General features: G+C 37.3%; 1 protein-coding gene across 2 annotated transcripts in view; it reads left to right on the top strand.

The window, feature by feature from the left end:
* The first annotated feature begins 2,215 nt into the window (after positions 1-2,215).
* LOC148852160 (uncharacterized) overlaps positions 2,216-15,159 on the top strand; it is an 86,171-nt gene continuing 73,227 nt past the window's right edge. The window contains exons 1-3 of one of the 2 annotated variants that reach the window (XM_088944195.1): positions 2,216-2,810; positions 7,004-7,226; positions 14,344-14,491. In XM_088944195.1, coding sequence (XP_088800321.1) covers positions 2,507-2,810; positions 7,004-7,226; positions 14,344-14,491 — 675 coding nt within the window. In that variant the 5' untranslated portion in view covers positions 2,216-2,506. The remainder of the gene's footprint in view (positions 2,811-7,003; positions 7,227-14,343; positions 14,492-15,159) is intronic. The other variant, XM_088944196.1, reaches the window with a different exon arrangement.

The following is a 15,159-nucleotide window of genomic DNA, read 5'->3' as shown; positions in this document are numbered from 1 at the left end:
TTACACAACTTGCTTTCATTCTCCTCTCATCTCATTTTTTATTGGTTGAACAGATTTTCTTTCAAAGTTCCAATCTATTCAAAAGTTGCAGGTTTTCAGCCTTGACAGTAAGTTTTTTTAGTTGAGTAGATTCAAACTCTTAAAAGTTTCATACTGTTCAAAGTTTCAAACACATCCTGGTTGCAAATGTTTCATCTGTACCATGTTGTAGCTATAGTTGCAAATGTTTCAGTAGTTCAGATTTTCATCCCACTTTCAAACACTTCCAAACATCAGGTAGGAGGTTAAACCTCTTTATTTTTGTCAACACAAGAAATGATGCCCGTACTAAGTATGGGGCCATTAATCTGAATTATTTCAAAATTTTAAAATATTTATATTAAACATTTAGGTTTGGCTTTTTATTTGATTTAAGAGACTTACCTTGTTTTATCTAGAGAATGACTCCATACTAAGGGACAACTATAGTATCATTGAATTTGAAATTTACTATTTAACTATAAAAAAATAAATTAGAAAAAATAACACTGGTCTTACATCTTTGTAATTGACAATCTATTCTAACTTACTTTGTTCAAAAATCACTATTAATTTATGTTGTTTTTAATATGACTTAAGAGATTAAATGAAGTCTTATTTGTAAGCAATAACCCACTTTAATTGGTATTTACTATTAATTTGATAAATTTATTACACTTCCAATAAAAGTTAAATCTATTTTGCAATTAATAAACTATTTCATCTAAAAGAATGAAACTCATACCATTTGTATTAATTGTTTAGTCATTTTTATGAATTTCACTTATTTTTATTTTTATCCATTTAATATTTTGAATATTTTTAACTTAAATTATTGTTTAATCATTACTTTTGAAATGGTTGTGTTTGAATAAAGTTCAGTTACTACCATAACATTAAAAGTGGCTACTTTTTTAGGGATTAGGTATGAATTTTAAGAAAGTAGAATTATTACTTTTTTGTGAGTGGATAGATTTTTTAAAAGTGAGAGTTTAACCTCTTCAGAAATTCTATCTATTGAAATTTTACAGTACCACATGTGTCTGAAATATATATATATATATATATATATATATATATATATACTAATGAAAAGCAAAAAATTGTGAAAAAATAACTATAAACGTCAAAATATGATTAAGAAAACAAGTAGATAGATGCAGGACCCACTTTATCGTCTAGGCAAAGAAGACGATCAAAACGCGTTGGCTATGACCCGTTTTTGATAAACCCACATATGAAAAGATGGGACATATGACCCAGTCCATGTACAATATGGGTCTAATGGTATTAATTATTATTATGATAATTCTTGTTATGATAATAATATAATCATAAGCAAAAACTAATAATAAAAATCATAATATACTACCACTACTAGTGTTTTCAAAATCGGATCGGACCGGACTACGATCGGATTGAAAAAACTTTTACCTCAAAATCACTTTTTGGCTAAAAATTGTTGGTTTAGTCAATGAATCGCTAACCCAAGTGGTTGAAATGCCGAACTGTCAATCCAGACAACGGTTTTGACTGTTTTTTATTTTTTAATTTGTTTTTATCAGTGCAAGCCGTCTGTTAGAATGGGAAACGGGACCCAGAACGGTTTTCTGTCCAGTCCGATTTTAAAAACCGTATATCATACGGATCCCAAATTGTGAAAAAATTGTGAAAAAAAAAAACACGCAATTACTCAATGAAAGCAAACACCTCCACGGTCTGTAACTACCCGCTAAATGCTTTGTTCACAACTTGTGATGTTCCACGTTAAGCTGTTTCTCCATTGACGGCATCAGTTTCATCCGGGATTCAGATGATCCAGTGAGCACTTTCGCGGGTTATCCCTTTTTAAGTGTTTTATCATCATCATCATTCGTACTCATCGCACCCGACTTCCCGAGTTCGGCTTGCAAGTCCGTTCTCACACCGTCACACGTTTTGAACCTTGTCCCATAAAATAATAACCGGAAAAATACGGATAAGCTTATCGCAGATTTCTAAATTCCATTGCAAATCTATAAAAATTCAAAATATAAAATACTTCACTGCCCACTTATGAATTCACATCAAATCATCAATTCCGAATTAACACCTATCCCACCCAACTGTTATATGGGCTTAAGAATTTTTAACCCTGGGCCGAATGGACATTCTCCCTAAAATAAAACACATAAATACGGAGTCCCACCACTAATAGAGCACAGAAATATGGAGATATCCCGCTGTAAAGACTGAACGGGTCTTGCACTGGTTGTAGCCTATCTCACGAAAATCAAGCCAAAGCCGAACAGCCGCTGCAGGGCGGATGGGCGATGCATCAATAGTTGCATTATTGAAGATTTGAAGTTGTGTTTCCTTGCATTCTTCTCAACACTGACGTCAGAATTTTAAAAGTGGGTCCCACACATTTAGCGGTGCGTATCGATCCTTGGAACATTACGTGGCAAATTAGTTCGGACCCAACAGTCGGTGTGAGCGTCCCCGCTGGATGCTGCAGTTAGTAGCACCAGTCTCTTGGAACTTGGAAGCAGAAGCACAGTTGTTCATAATGTGTTTGTTTATAACCGTTTGTAATGAAAAAGGGCCTGATATTGGACGTTCAATAATGTCTTTGGATCCTTTAATTATCTCCAGGAAACCATCTTCAACACCTTCACCACCTTTTGCACTTCGTTTCCGAGATTCTCGCAAGCTCAGGCTCGCCTCAAGATGCTCCCCACATTCCAGACTGCGTTTCAGGCTCGTGGTCCAATCTCTCGGCAACAGATGGAAATTAAATGACATCGACATAAGTTAGTATTTTCTTGCCAATTGCTTATTCTGGCGGTTCTTTTCTCTGTTTTTCAACTGATGATATACTATATTTTGTGGGTTATTGACTTGTTGATATTTGGGGCATTGGCCTTTGTGATTCTTTTTCTTTTCTTTTTTTTTTTTTTTTCTTGGATTGCAGGAGTTTTTCAATTAGTACAAAGAATCTGGGTATTGTCAAGCATAGCAGTTGTGAACTTGTGGTTTTTATGGGTTGCGAGTATAATTTAGTTTTATCACCTCTATGACTATGTGGGTCTTCTTCCAGTTTGATATTTTGTTTCTTAGTTATTTTCCTGCTCCTGGTACGTTCTACGGCATTTTTCCTGATCTGTTTTTAATTTGAAAACTAATAACATTGACAATTCAAAAAAGATTACATTAAAGATAAGCATATAAACACAGAATTTTGGTTAGTAAAGATCAATCTACTTATGATAATGAGCAATATGCTTATGTGCTTCGAACAAAATTTGATTGACAGAGGTGAATGTTGTTAGACTGTGTAGGAATGGTGGTGAATGCCTCAGGAGGCAGAGGGATACTAGGTAGAATGCAGTGCTGGAACCCATTATCTCCACAAGAAATGAAACACTTAAGAGTGGAGTTCTTCTAGATTGATACTTTTATTATACGATAGGGGCCGTTACTTAGTGTAATGGTAAAACCTTGGGCTGACAAGAGTAAGAATGCGGGTTTGTGTCTGAGAGAGGCCACTTTGTGAGCAAAAAACTGTTTAAGGTTAAGGCTGTATGCCTGTATGCCTGTATCCACTCTACCCCTCCCATGACCCCAGATAGTTGGGACCAACATTGGGTAATGGCTTTAATTTTATACTTTTATTATGTAGAGGTATTTGAATGGATGAACACGCCCAAGATAAGAATAGCTTCATGAGGGTAAAGTCCTTGAGTAATCTAGTAAGTCTTGGAGGTGGAGAGGCATTCTAGACTCCAGACTGTATTCGTGTACATAGAGCACTTAAATGATAATGTCATAGATCTGTTAACAGGAGAACTAGCTGTTGAAATGATTCAAAACTAATGCCCGAATAGAATTTAGAGGATACAATTAGTGTTGGGTGGTTATCCATCAATACTTCAAATATGACTTGTAGATATTTTAGGGGATGTGATCTACAAGTTCCCATGAAAAGTAACTGTGTTATGGAGGAAGCCATGTTGCAGTGGGGATATCAGGTTAATTGATTCTTGTAAGTCATAACATTTTTGCTGAGGGATTCTTGAAAAAGAGTCATATCTTGCTGGGAGGCATGATAACCTTGATTAAATCTATTTTTTCTAACCTGTTGGTCCACTTTTCCTTGGTGTTTATAGTTTTTCTTTTCTTTTTTTTTTTTTTTTTTTTTTTTTTTTTATTGTGGGAGCTGAGATACTCTATGAAGGACGACTACCTTATGAACTGGGAAACTATTGGTAAAGCAGGAAGTCGGTTTAGGTATTGGTAGGCCAAGTTTATTAATACTTGTTTGCCTGGAAATTGGTTGTGGAGATCAAGGGAAGTGTCTCAAAGCTTTTGGCATTCCCTCACCAGAAGCAAGTATGGCATGCATGCAATGCTTGTGATTCTAAATTAGCTGGTAGCATCACTTCAAATTGTCCTTCAAAAATCCATTGTTCCATATTTCATTTTGTTAATACAACAGTTATGAATGCAATACTCGTGATTCTAAATTAGCTGGTAGGGTCACTTTAAATTGTCCTTCAAAAATCCATTGTTGCTATGTTTCATTTTCTTAATACGACAGTTATGAACATATTGGAGAAGGCTTAGATTTTTGGAGGAATTATGGTAAGGGGACTTACATCCTATGCTAGTTTGTTCCTCTTTTTTGTATTGCCAATTATAATACCTTTAACGAGATTATTTTCTAATCAAAGTTACAGCCAGGTTTACATTGTTCCAATAATCAGGGCATTTGTTGGGAGGTGGTGCATATGTAGATTAATAGTTATGACATTCTTCAGCAAAGGCAACAGACCTGGAAACTGGAATGATCTCTTTTCTCCTTTTAATATAAGGGTAGATTAGAAGGAAAATGATTCCCTTTCTAATTCCTGAACAACTCCTAAAATGCCTTTTGAAGGTTTTTTTTTTCGATGGTAAAGAACAAAATTTTATTAAAACAGAACAGGATTACAGTACCTCAGGCAAAGAATTTTCAACCCCCTGCCCCCCTGGGAACCCAAAACTACTCCTTTTACACCTCTGGATTCAGAATGAGATAATGACCAGCCCATGATTAGGAAATATACATCTCCAATCATCTTGTTTCTGGATATCTCCTTGTTTTCATATACCCCTACACACTGCAAATGGGATTAAACCCCAAATGATTTTTGCCCTCTTTTCTCCTCCTATGCTTGGCAGTTGGAGAAAATTTCTTTCACCGATGAAGGGATGTACTTTGTATAACTGCATGCAGTGAATGGACAGATGTTGCACATTTTCTTCTTTCTTCTTCCACACAAAAGATGCTAGGTATCTGAAATCCCTTTGCTTTTGGGTGATCCAGTGTAAGAATACTGTCCAAGATTAAAAACCATGCAAACGCCTCCAGCCTTGTTAGCAAAGGATATCCCCAAACTCCATGTCTTTCAGAGCTATGCATCTGATGAATGATTAAATCATTAAAGAAAGATTTGATAGTGGATTTCTCATCCACACATTTTTTCCACTACCTTTACATCTGCTTCATTGTCTTTAAACTTCATGCTTTTGGTTTAGAAAATAGAAAAAAAGTATTCTTCCAATTCCCTATCAAGTAATGGCTGTCTTGAAGTAGGACACCAAAAAACCTGTTCTCCCTTGATCATCAGTCATTTTAACATTTTGGGTCCATAGGAGTTTCAGCTGGTTTGACTCCTAGCCATGCTGCCTCATCCAGAAAATCAAGAAAATATTTTTGCTGTGACATAGAAATACACCACCTTGATCTTTCCAGTTCAATTCCCAAGAAATACTTCAACTACCCCAAGTCCTTGGTTTGGAACCCCTTGTGTCCCACTTCATTCTTTCATGGTCCAAGCACTGCTAACAGCCTCTTTGCACCACCATCCAACAGATTACGTAAAATAAATTCCTAGGTCACACGACCAGCAAAAACATAGAGAAAAGAAACATTCTTTTGTGTGATCAGTCAAGAAAAGTTAACTTTCAGTCTACTCCAACCAAATCTGTTCTTGAGAGAAGAAAAGGAGAGAAAGAAATAGAAAAGAAGTATTTTCTATGGCAGAATATGCTCTGATACCAGGATGTCTTCCACAGAAGACAGAAGAGAATAAGAAAAGAGAAGACAGAACAAAGTGGAGACACCCAAACTGTCATTATTTATAGGGCAATCATAACAAAAGTAAAATGACACATATACCCCTACGCCTAGTATTACTTAATATCATATAGTTTAAGAGGTCCTACTCTAAATTCCTTGTACCATATGTCACTGCCATAATTTGTCTCCATAAACTATTCATCTGTGATAGGAACCTCCAAAACCACTTGCCAAGCAGAGCTGTATTTACCAACTTCATCCTTCTCATACCCAAGTCTCCATTCTTCCTAGGAGAACATATCTCCTCCCATTTTAGCATTTGGAATTTAAACTCTTCTTTTCATCTTTTTCAATAAGAATTCTTTCATTTTTCTTTCAACCACCATCATTGTTTTCTTTTTCATGTATTATATATGTATAAAAGGCGTGCATATTTTTTTATAATTTCTGACAAAAATTAATAAATATGTAGATACATATTTATGTCTATGTATATATGCTTGATCAAATAAAAAGAAAAGAAATTGTAATACTACCCATCTAACTTTTAGTTCTTGCTTTGTTAGAATCACATACATACATAACGTATCAAATCAAAACATAAAAATAGATAGTTAAAAAATGTGATAAGGTATCAAATTGGAAGAAATAAAAACAAAAGAAATATACATCTATGAGTTGCTGTTATGAGATATAGACACCTTAGGACATATCTTGTTCAGTTCACATAGCTAGCGTGCGGATATCTCAGTATAAAAGATAAGTTTGCATCATAACCTTGTTGATTTGTAATCCTTTTGTACTAAAGTTCATGGAATCTCTTGAGCATAATTGACATTGTTTAATGGCCTTATCATTTGTTTGAATTCTTGACAAATGCAGTTCAAGAAAGATTAAATTTGTGGCTGCTAAAGACCCAAAGCTTTTTGAATGGTGTTGCTCATCCAATTGTTCGAACAAGGCAGGTCAGAAAACCTGATATTAAAAATGCAATGGATTCTGAAGAAATTGAAGAAATCTTTATTGCAGAGCAAACTATTGAGAGAAGAACACCAAAAGGAAATCTTTCTTTAACTGCTATTGTTTCCATTGAGCAGTTCAGCAGGTAAGGAGGCTGACATGGTAGTATTTCACGTACAAATGCATGTTTTTAACATTAACCTTGCTGTTGTAGTAGTTGTAAATCCCACCTATATAAATCTAGGAATAAAATAGAAAAGGAAGAAGATGGAATAGAGAAAGTTTAGAAGAAGAAGAACAAGAGAAAGGAAGAAAGGGAAGGAAGAAGAGAGTCAATCGAACCTCTCTCTAGTCCCCTAAATCATCTTTCTTTAGACATTGATTGTAATGTGAATACAATCAATGGTGCTAATAACAAACATGAGTACCCTTAGTAGGGAGGCCAACTCAATAAAAGTAATAAGAAAAGTGAAATAGGCCCATAACTAAGGCCCTTTAATAACAAACATAAGTCATAAATGGTGCTCCGACTAAAAGAAAGGAATTGTGGTCCATTTGGCCCATCATCTCTTCACTCCCCCTCAAGCTAAGCATAGACATCAATTATGCCCAACTTGCTTACATAGTGTTGTAACCTTAACTTAGGGACACCCTTGGTCAAAACATTTGCTAATTTTTGCTTTGAGGCAATGAAAGGAAGGCAAACTTCTCCTGATGCCACTCTTTCTCTTATAAAATGTCTTTTTACTTCAATGTGTTTTATTCTATCATGCTGAATTGGGTTCTAAGCTATGTTAATTGTAGCCTGATTATCATAGTACAACATCAAGGGCTTATCATATGCAATGCCTATCTCCTCTAGAAGTGACACACAACAACTCCAAAACTCCATGGGCCATGGCCTTATACTCCACCTTAGTTGAAGATATAGCTACATAGGCTGTTTCTTTCTTCTCCAAGAGACAATATTCCTTGCTACCAGAGCATGGTAACTAGATGTAGATCTTCTACCATCAATACTATCAGCCCAATGGGCATATGTATAAGCCTCCAACTTTATGTGTCCATGCTTAGAGAAGAAAATACCCTTTCCTAGAGTTCCCTTCAAGTAACACAAAACCTATTCTGCAACAGCCATATCTGTGTCTCTAGGGCCATGCATAAACTAACTAATCACATTGACATCATATGAATTTTTTGGCCATGTCATACAAAGATATGGTAACTTCCCCCAAAAGTCTCTATATCACTCCCTTGTCTGCTGTTATCAGTGCAGTGATGGAAGAGAAGAGAAGAGAGAGGAGAGAGAGAAGAGAGAGCAGAAGAGAGGAGAAAAGATTGAGAGTCAAAAAGCATGCTGGTGGCGCCAACTATTTTGTTATATATACTAGAGCGACAACAACTAAAAAATAAAAGGGTAAAAGTACAATAGTACCCCTGCGGTACTATACTTAGGAAAATACACGCTTTCAACACTCTCCCTCAAGTTGGGACATAGATGTCAATCATGCCCAACTTGTCACATAAATCATAATGTCGTGAATGGTGTAGCCCTTTTGTAAAGATGTCTGCAGTTGATCCTCAGAGTTGACATAAGGAGTACACACTTCCCCTGTGATAACTTTCTCTCTGATAAAGTGTTTGTCGACTTCGATGTGTTTAGTTCTATCATGCAGCACTGGATTAGCAACAATGTTTATGACTACTTTGTTATCACAGAATAGGGTCATAGGTTTGTTCACTAGAAAACCCAACTCACTCAACAGATTCTTTATTCACATATTTTCAGCCACTCCATGAGACATTGCCCAATATTCAGCTTCAACACTGGATCTAGCTACCACATTCTGCTTTTTGCTTCTCCAGGTAACTAGGTTTCCTCCTATGAAGGCACAATAGCCACTAGTTGACTTTTTGTCATTTAGGGATCCTGCCTAATCTGCATTAGTGTACATTTCAACTTTCAGACGTTCGTGCTTTTAAAACAACAAACCAGCGCCTGGGAGCTTCTTAAGATATCTGAGAACTCTTTCTGCTGCTTCAAGGTGAGTGGTCTTGGGAGCATGCATGAACTGGCTAAGAACACCAACTGCATAAGCAATATTGGGGCGGGTCATAGAAAGATATAACAATCTTCCTATAAGTCTCTGAAACTGTTTCACATCCTTGATAGGTTCACCTTGGCAGTCACCTAATTTGTGGTTAGGATCAATAGGGGAATCAACTGGCTTCACTCCCAATTTTCCTGTATCCTAGAGTAGATCTAGGACATACTTCCTTTGGGAAATGAAGATACCCTTTTGTGAGCGGGCAACTTCAATTCCAAGAAAGTATCTTAGAGGACCTAGATCCTTAAATTCAAATTGTGTAGCAAGAAAAATGTTCAACTTTTGGATTTCATCCTTCCAACCGCCAGTGATAAATATATCATCAACATATACTATAAGAGCAGCAATTTTCTCTTTTCTCTTTTCACAAACAATGTGTGATCAGATTGACATTGCTTGTATCCTTTTTGATGAACCGCTACATGGAACTTGCTGAACCAGGCTCTCGGTGATTGTTTCAGCCCATATAAAGACTTCTTCAACCTGCACACTTTCTGTTCATTGCCTTCAACCCAAAAACCAGGGGGTTGTACCATGTAAACTTCCTCTTCAAGGTCACCATTCAGGAATGCATTCTTGATATCAAGCTGATATAGATCTCAGTCAAGATTACCGGCAAAGGAGAACAGGACTCTAATGGAGTTCATCTTGGCAACGAGTTTAAAAGCCTCTGCATAATCAACTCCATAGACTTGTGTAAACCCCTTTGCCACTAAACGAACTTTATACCTCTCCACAGTGCCATTAGCGTTATGTTTGATTGTAAACACCCATTTACATCCAATTGGATCCTTTACCTTAAATCTACTAGTTCTCATGTGCCATTTTTATGTAGAGCATTAATTTCTTCCTTCATAACATCTGTCCATTCAGGTACTAAAAGAGCTACCACATTCTTAGGGATAGGAACACTGCTAATGGATGTGAGAAAGGCCCGAAAAGAGGGTGAAATGTTTTCATAGGAAACAAAATGAGAAATGGGGTGTTTAGTGGTGCAAGATCTAACACCTTTCTTGTGAGCAATAGGAAGGTCAAGGTCATTAGCAACAGAGGTATCGATAGCAATAGGGTCAGGGACATCGATAGGAACCAAGATACCTAAGCGAGTATGATCTGCCCCCGGGGAGTTTGACGGCATTGGATGTACAACTTCTAGGTTCTCCACAGTTCTTGAACTTGGTTGGCCTTTGTGACGACGAAAGAAGACATGAAAATGAGGAGGATTAGGAAGAGGAGGGAGCTGAACCAGTTTCTCCTCATTCCTACACTCCCCCTGAAGAGAAACAGGGAAAAAAGGCTCACTCTCAAAGAAAGCGACGTCCATGGAAACATAAAACTTCCGAGAAATAGGATCAAAACAATGGTATCCCTTCTGAGTGAAAGAATACCTCAGGAAGATGCAAGGAATAGCAGGAGGGTCTAATTTTCCATGAGTGGGTGACAAATTTTGGACAAAAACAACAACAACCAAACACACGAAGAGGAATGGAAAGAAGGGGAGCCTTAGGAAAAAAAAGCTGATGTGGGGCTTTGCACTCTAATCAACGAGAGGGCATATGGTTGATGAGATAGGTAGCACAAAGGACAACCTCAAGCCAAAATCATTTTGGGGTGTTCATATGGATTAGTAAACCCCGGGCCACTTCAAGGAGGTGTCAGTTTTTTCTTTCGGCAACACCATTTTTTTATGGTGTTCGGGCACAAGAACTACGGTGAAGTGAACCACGTAAAACAAAAAATTCCGTGAGATCACTATGAAAATACTCTTTGGCATTATCTGATTGAAAAATTTGGATTTCAGTGTGAAATTGGGTGAAGATCCTCCCCTGAAAGTCTTGGATAATTTTTGGTACTTCATCCCTTGTCCGCATGGGATATACCCATGTATATCTAGAATAATCATCAATAATGGTAATAAAATACTTGTAGCCACTCTCAGATGGTAAAGTAACTGGACACATCAAAATGAATGATGTGAAAAGGAAATTTAGATTTATTATTCTTTGAAGGAAAATGAGTTCTACATTGCTTACTCAATTGACAAGTTTGACAAGAAAAGTCTGAAACTGACACTGACTTAAACAATTCTGGAAACACCACTTTTAAAGACTCAAAAGATAAATGACCAAGACGACAATGCCATAAATAGACTTGACTCTTATAGGACAGACTCTTAGACTCTTTGAGTTGAAGACCAGCCTTATTCTCCAGCATGTAAAGTCCATCCACCATACATCCTCTACCAATCATCTTCCCCGAGGCCAGATCCTGGATCACACAGTAAGAAGGGAAAAAGGTAACTGAGTAGTTTAAGGAATTTGTAATACTACTAGTAGAGCCCAAATTAATGGGAAATTTCGGGACATGTAAAACATCAGAGTGTAAGGCCAAAAGGAAGAGAAATGGTTCCTTGACCAGCTATGGTAGTATATGATCCATTAGCTAGTCTCACTTTGTCTCTTCCAAAAAGGAGGTGATAGGTTTGAAAATAAGAGGACGTACCAGTCATGTGTGTGGACGCTCCAGAATCAATGATCCAAGGAGTGTCAGGGGTATGAGATGCAACATGGAAGGTTGTGGCAGAGTTACCTGATGTAGACGCAAATGACGTTGAGGGAGGAGCATCCATCTAAAGAATTGCTTTACCATAGAGCTCTAAATGGTCACGGAAGGAATTAATAATATCCTCCCTTGGGTCAGATCCAGAGACGTGAGTCGGTGTCACAGTATTTATGGGGGGCTGATTTTCCTGAGAGGCCATATTTGCCAGTGTTCTTTCTTGTACTTTGCTGTCTTGACTTTTTGTTCAGATTTGAACCTTGCTTGTTATTCAAATCTTGAGCCCATTTTGGCTTCCCATGGAGATCCTAGCATGTATTTCGAGTGTGTCGGGGTTTCTGGCAATGAATACACCACAGTTTGTCTTTGTCATCCACCCTTTTTTGAGTCCCCTCTCTTAAAAGTGTTCCCACCACCTGTAATCACACTTCCTTTTGCTACCAACGCAACTGCATCCCCTCCAGAACTGTTCATCAAGTTCCTTCTACTTTCTTCTGATAGTACAAGAGCATAAACTTCCTGGACGGTGGGAAGATCTTTGCTACCTAGGATCTGAACTCCGATGGATTCATATGCCGGATTCAAGCCATGTAGAAAAGCAAACACTCTCTGCTAAGATACAAGTTTCTTGTATAATTTTGCATCTTTATCACACTTCCAGTCCACACTCTGATAATGATCTAGTTCCTTCTATAAAAAGGTCAAGTTGGAGTAGTACACAGAAAGACACCTCTCCCCCTGTTTACAAGTGGACGATTTTGCCTGTAACTGATAAATCTTTGCATAGTGACGCAGCTCAGAAAAGGTTGATTTTGCCTGTTCCTAGATTTCATTTTCTGTTTCAGCCCACATAAATTCCTTCTTATTTGGGGTTGCATAGACACTAAAATCTAGGACATAACCATGCTGTTTTCCTGGTTCCATCTGCCGTATTCAGCACTCCCATAATTGGGTTCTTTATTCTCCCATTTATATAACCTATCTTCCCCCTTGCAGTAGTGTATAACTTGATCCCTCTTGACCATTCCAAATAATTTAAACTGTTGAGAGGAATAACAGCCATGGGAAAGGAAAGGTCCGCACCCCCACTCGTTCCATTCGGCATTGAGGAAACACTGGATGTAGTAGAATCTTCATCACTCATGATTTCAGATTCAATAAAACACTCTTAGAGGGGTACACAACCTTGAAAATATCCTAACACAGGGTACCAAGGAGAACCCCTTTTGTCTTTAGAAAAACACACATCTTTTCTGTAAAATACAGGTGCTGTAACAGCACTAACAGGTCATCCTTTGACCTACAGAATTAACACAAGTGTTGCCACAGTGCATACAGGTCATCTCTTGACCTACTTATCAACAGGAAGGCAATTACAGCAAGTACAGGTCACTTTCTGACCTCCAGTTCACCATAAAAGCTGTTGCAGCACACAAAATCTGTTACAGCAAGTACAGGTCACTTTCTGACCTCCAGTTCACCATAAAAGCTGCTGTTGTAGCCAAAAAGGTCCTCACGACCTACAGTTTTACAGGGATCAGCCAACCCCACAAAAAAGGAAAGAAAAGGGGCTGCTCGCCTCACATTAACAGTCTGAACCTATTATAGGTTCTGTTCTGGCACACGACCAGAAAGAATAAAAAAAAAAGGAGAAGGGAAAGAGGGTACTTCAGTTCGATCTGGATCTGGATCTGAATCTTCAATGAATCTGGATCTGGATCTGGCGAATGGAGAAGACAGGGAAGCTGTGCTCGATTTCTTCTTTTGGATCTAACAGTCCTGCTCTGATACCATGTTATCAGTGCAGTGATGGAAGAGAAGAGAAGAGAGAGAAGAGAGAGAAGAGAGAGAGCAGAAGAGAGGAGAAAAGGTTGAGAGTCATAAAGCATGCTGGCGGTGCCAGCTATTTTGTTATATATACTAGGGCGACAACAACAATAGTACCCCTGTGGTACTATACTTAGGAAAATACAAGCTTTCAACATCTGCCAAGAGCTCACCATAATTGGCTGAAAGCTGATGGTTGGCATCAATAGGTGTATAGACAAGATTGGCACCAAGTTTTCCAATCTCTCTAAGAAGATCTAACACATACTTCCACTAGGAGATGAAGATAATATCTTTATACTTGGCAACTTCAATCCCCAAGAAATATCTCAATTCTCCTAAATCCTTAATTTTAATTCTAAATTAGGGAAGCTCTTGAGTGCTTGGACTTCCTTTGTATCACTACCTGTAATCACAATATGATCAACATAAACAATAAGGTAACCTGAGTACCTCTCCTCTTAACAAATAGGGTATGGTCAGACTGTGTTTGAGTGTAGCCAAACTCAACAAGTGCAGTCTGAAATTTGTCAAACCAAGTTCAAGGGGATTTTCTTGAGGCCATAAAGGGGTTTCTTCAATTTGTTACCAGTGCATTTCCTTACCATGTGAACAACCATAATTTTATTTCTTTTGCCTTCTATTTTTTCTTCCACTTGTCCTTTAGTGAATGAAAGTGCCGACATATTTATCTCAAATTAATTTTTCCTGTTGTTTGAACTTTGTAAAAATTTATGCTCTGATTTTTTTTCCATTATTGATATGCAGGATGAATGGAATGACAGGGAAAATAATGCAGAAAATATTTGAGGAACTTGTTCCTGAGTCTGTACGGAATGATGCCCGCAACTTAGTGGAGTATTGTTGCTTCAGGTTCTTGTCAAGAGATAGTTCTGATATTCATCCTTGCTTGAAGGTCTGTGAAATCATTAGAGTAAATCACATATATTATGTTATTCTATTTTATTTTCCATTAGTAAAATAATCTATTCAGAGGTGTTGGGATGTGTATAAAACCATCCTAGAATTTAGTGCCTGATGCTTATGTGTTATTTTCCTAGTGTTTGGAGGTTGATGTTGATGCCGTCTTATTTTCTTTCAAAAAAAGAGAAGAGGGTGTAGAATGAGAATTCTGAAAGTTTGGTACTTTTAAGAAGGAATATTGAATTTCAATTCAAGCTTTAAATGGTCTAATTTGTGACATAAAGCTGTTTTCTATGGGCTAGAATGCTTAGTTTTTGTTGACTGTGAATAATCACTTGGGTCTGTAAGTCAAAAGGTGTATGTTGGGGTTCTTGGTGTAGAACTTAGAAGTTTGTTTTTAATGAATGAGCCATTCTATAAAATTGTTTATGAAGGTTGAAGGAGGAAGAAGAAAAACAACCTTTTGAAATAAACAGACTGATTAAAAAAGTGCAGAAAAGTGATGGAGAACAACAGAAACAAAGAATCAAGAAGAGAGAAGAGGAAGAAGAAGGTGGCGGCAATAAGGGTTCAGAGAGAGATTTTCAAAATGTAATCTTCTCTTAACTTAATTTTAGTAATTATAGAGACGCCCTTAACCGGGCGAATAATTTAAGAAAA

The sequence above is a fragment of the Nelumbo lutea genome, chromosome 5 (genome assembly GCF_056320005.1).
Source record: "Nelumbo lutea isolate HS-2025 chromosome 5, American lotus-T2T, whole genome shotgun sequence".
Taxonomy (NCBI): Eukaryota; Viridiplantae; Streptophyta; class Magnoliopsida; order Proteales; family Nelumbonaceae; genus Nelumbo; species Nelumbo lutea.
This window is presented reverse-complemented; position numbering and strand designations above follow the sequence as displayed.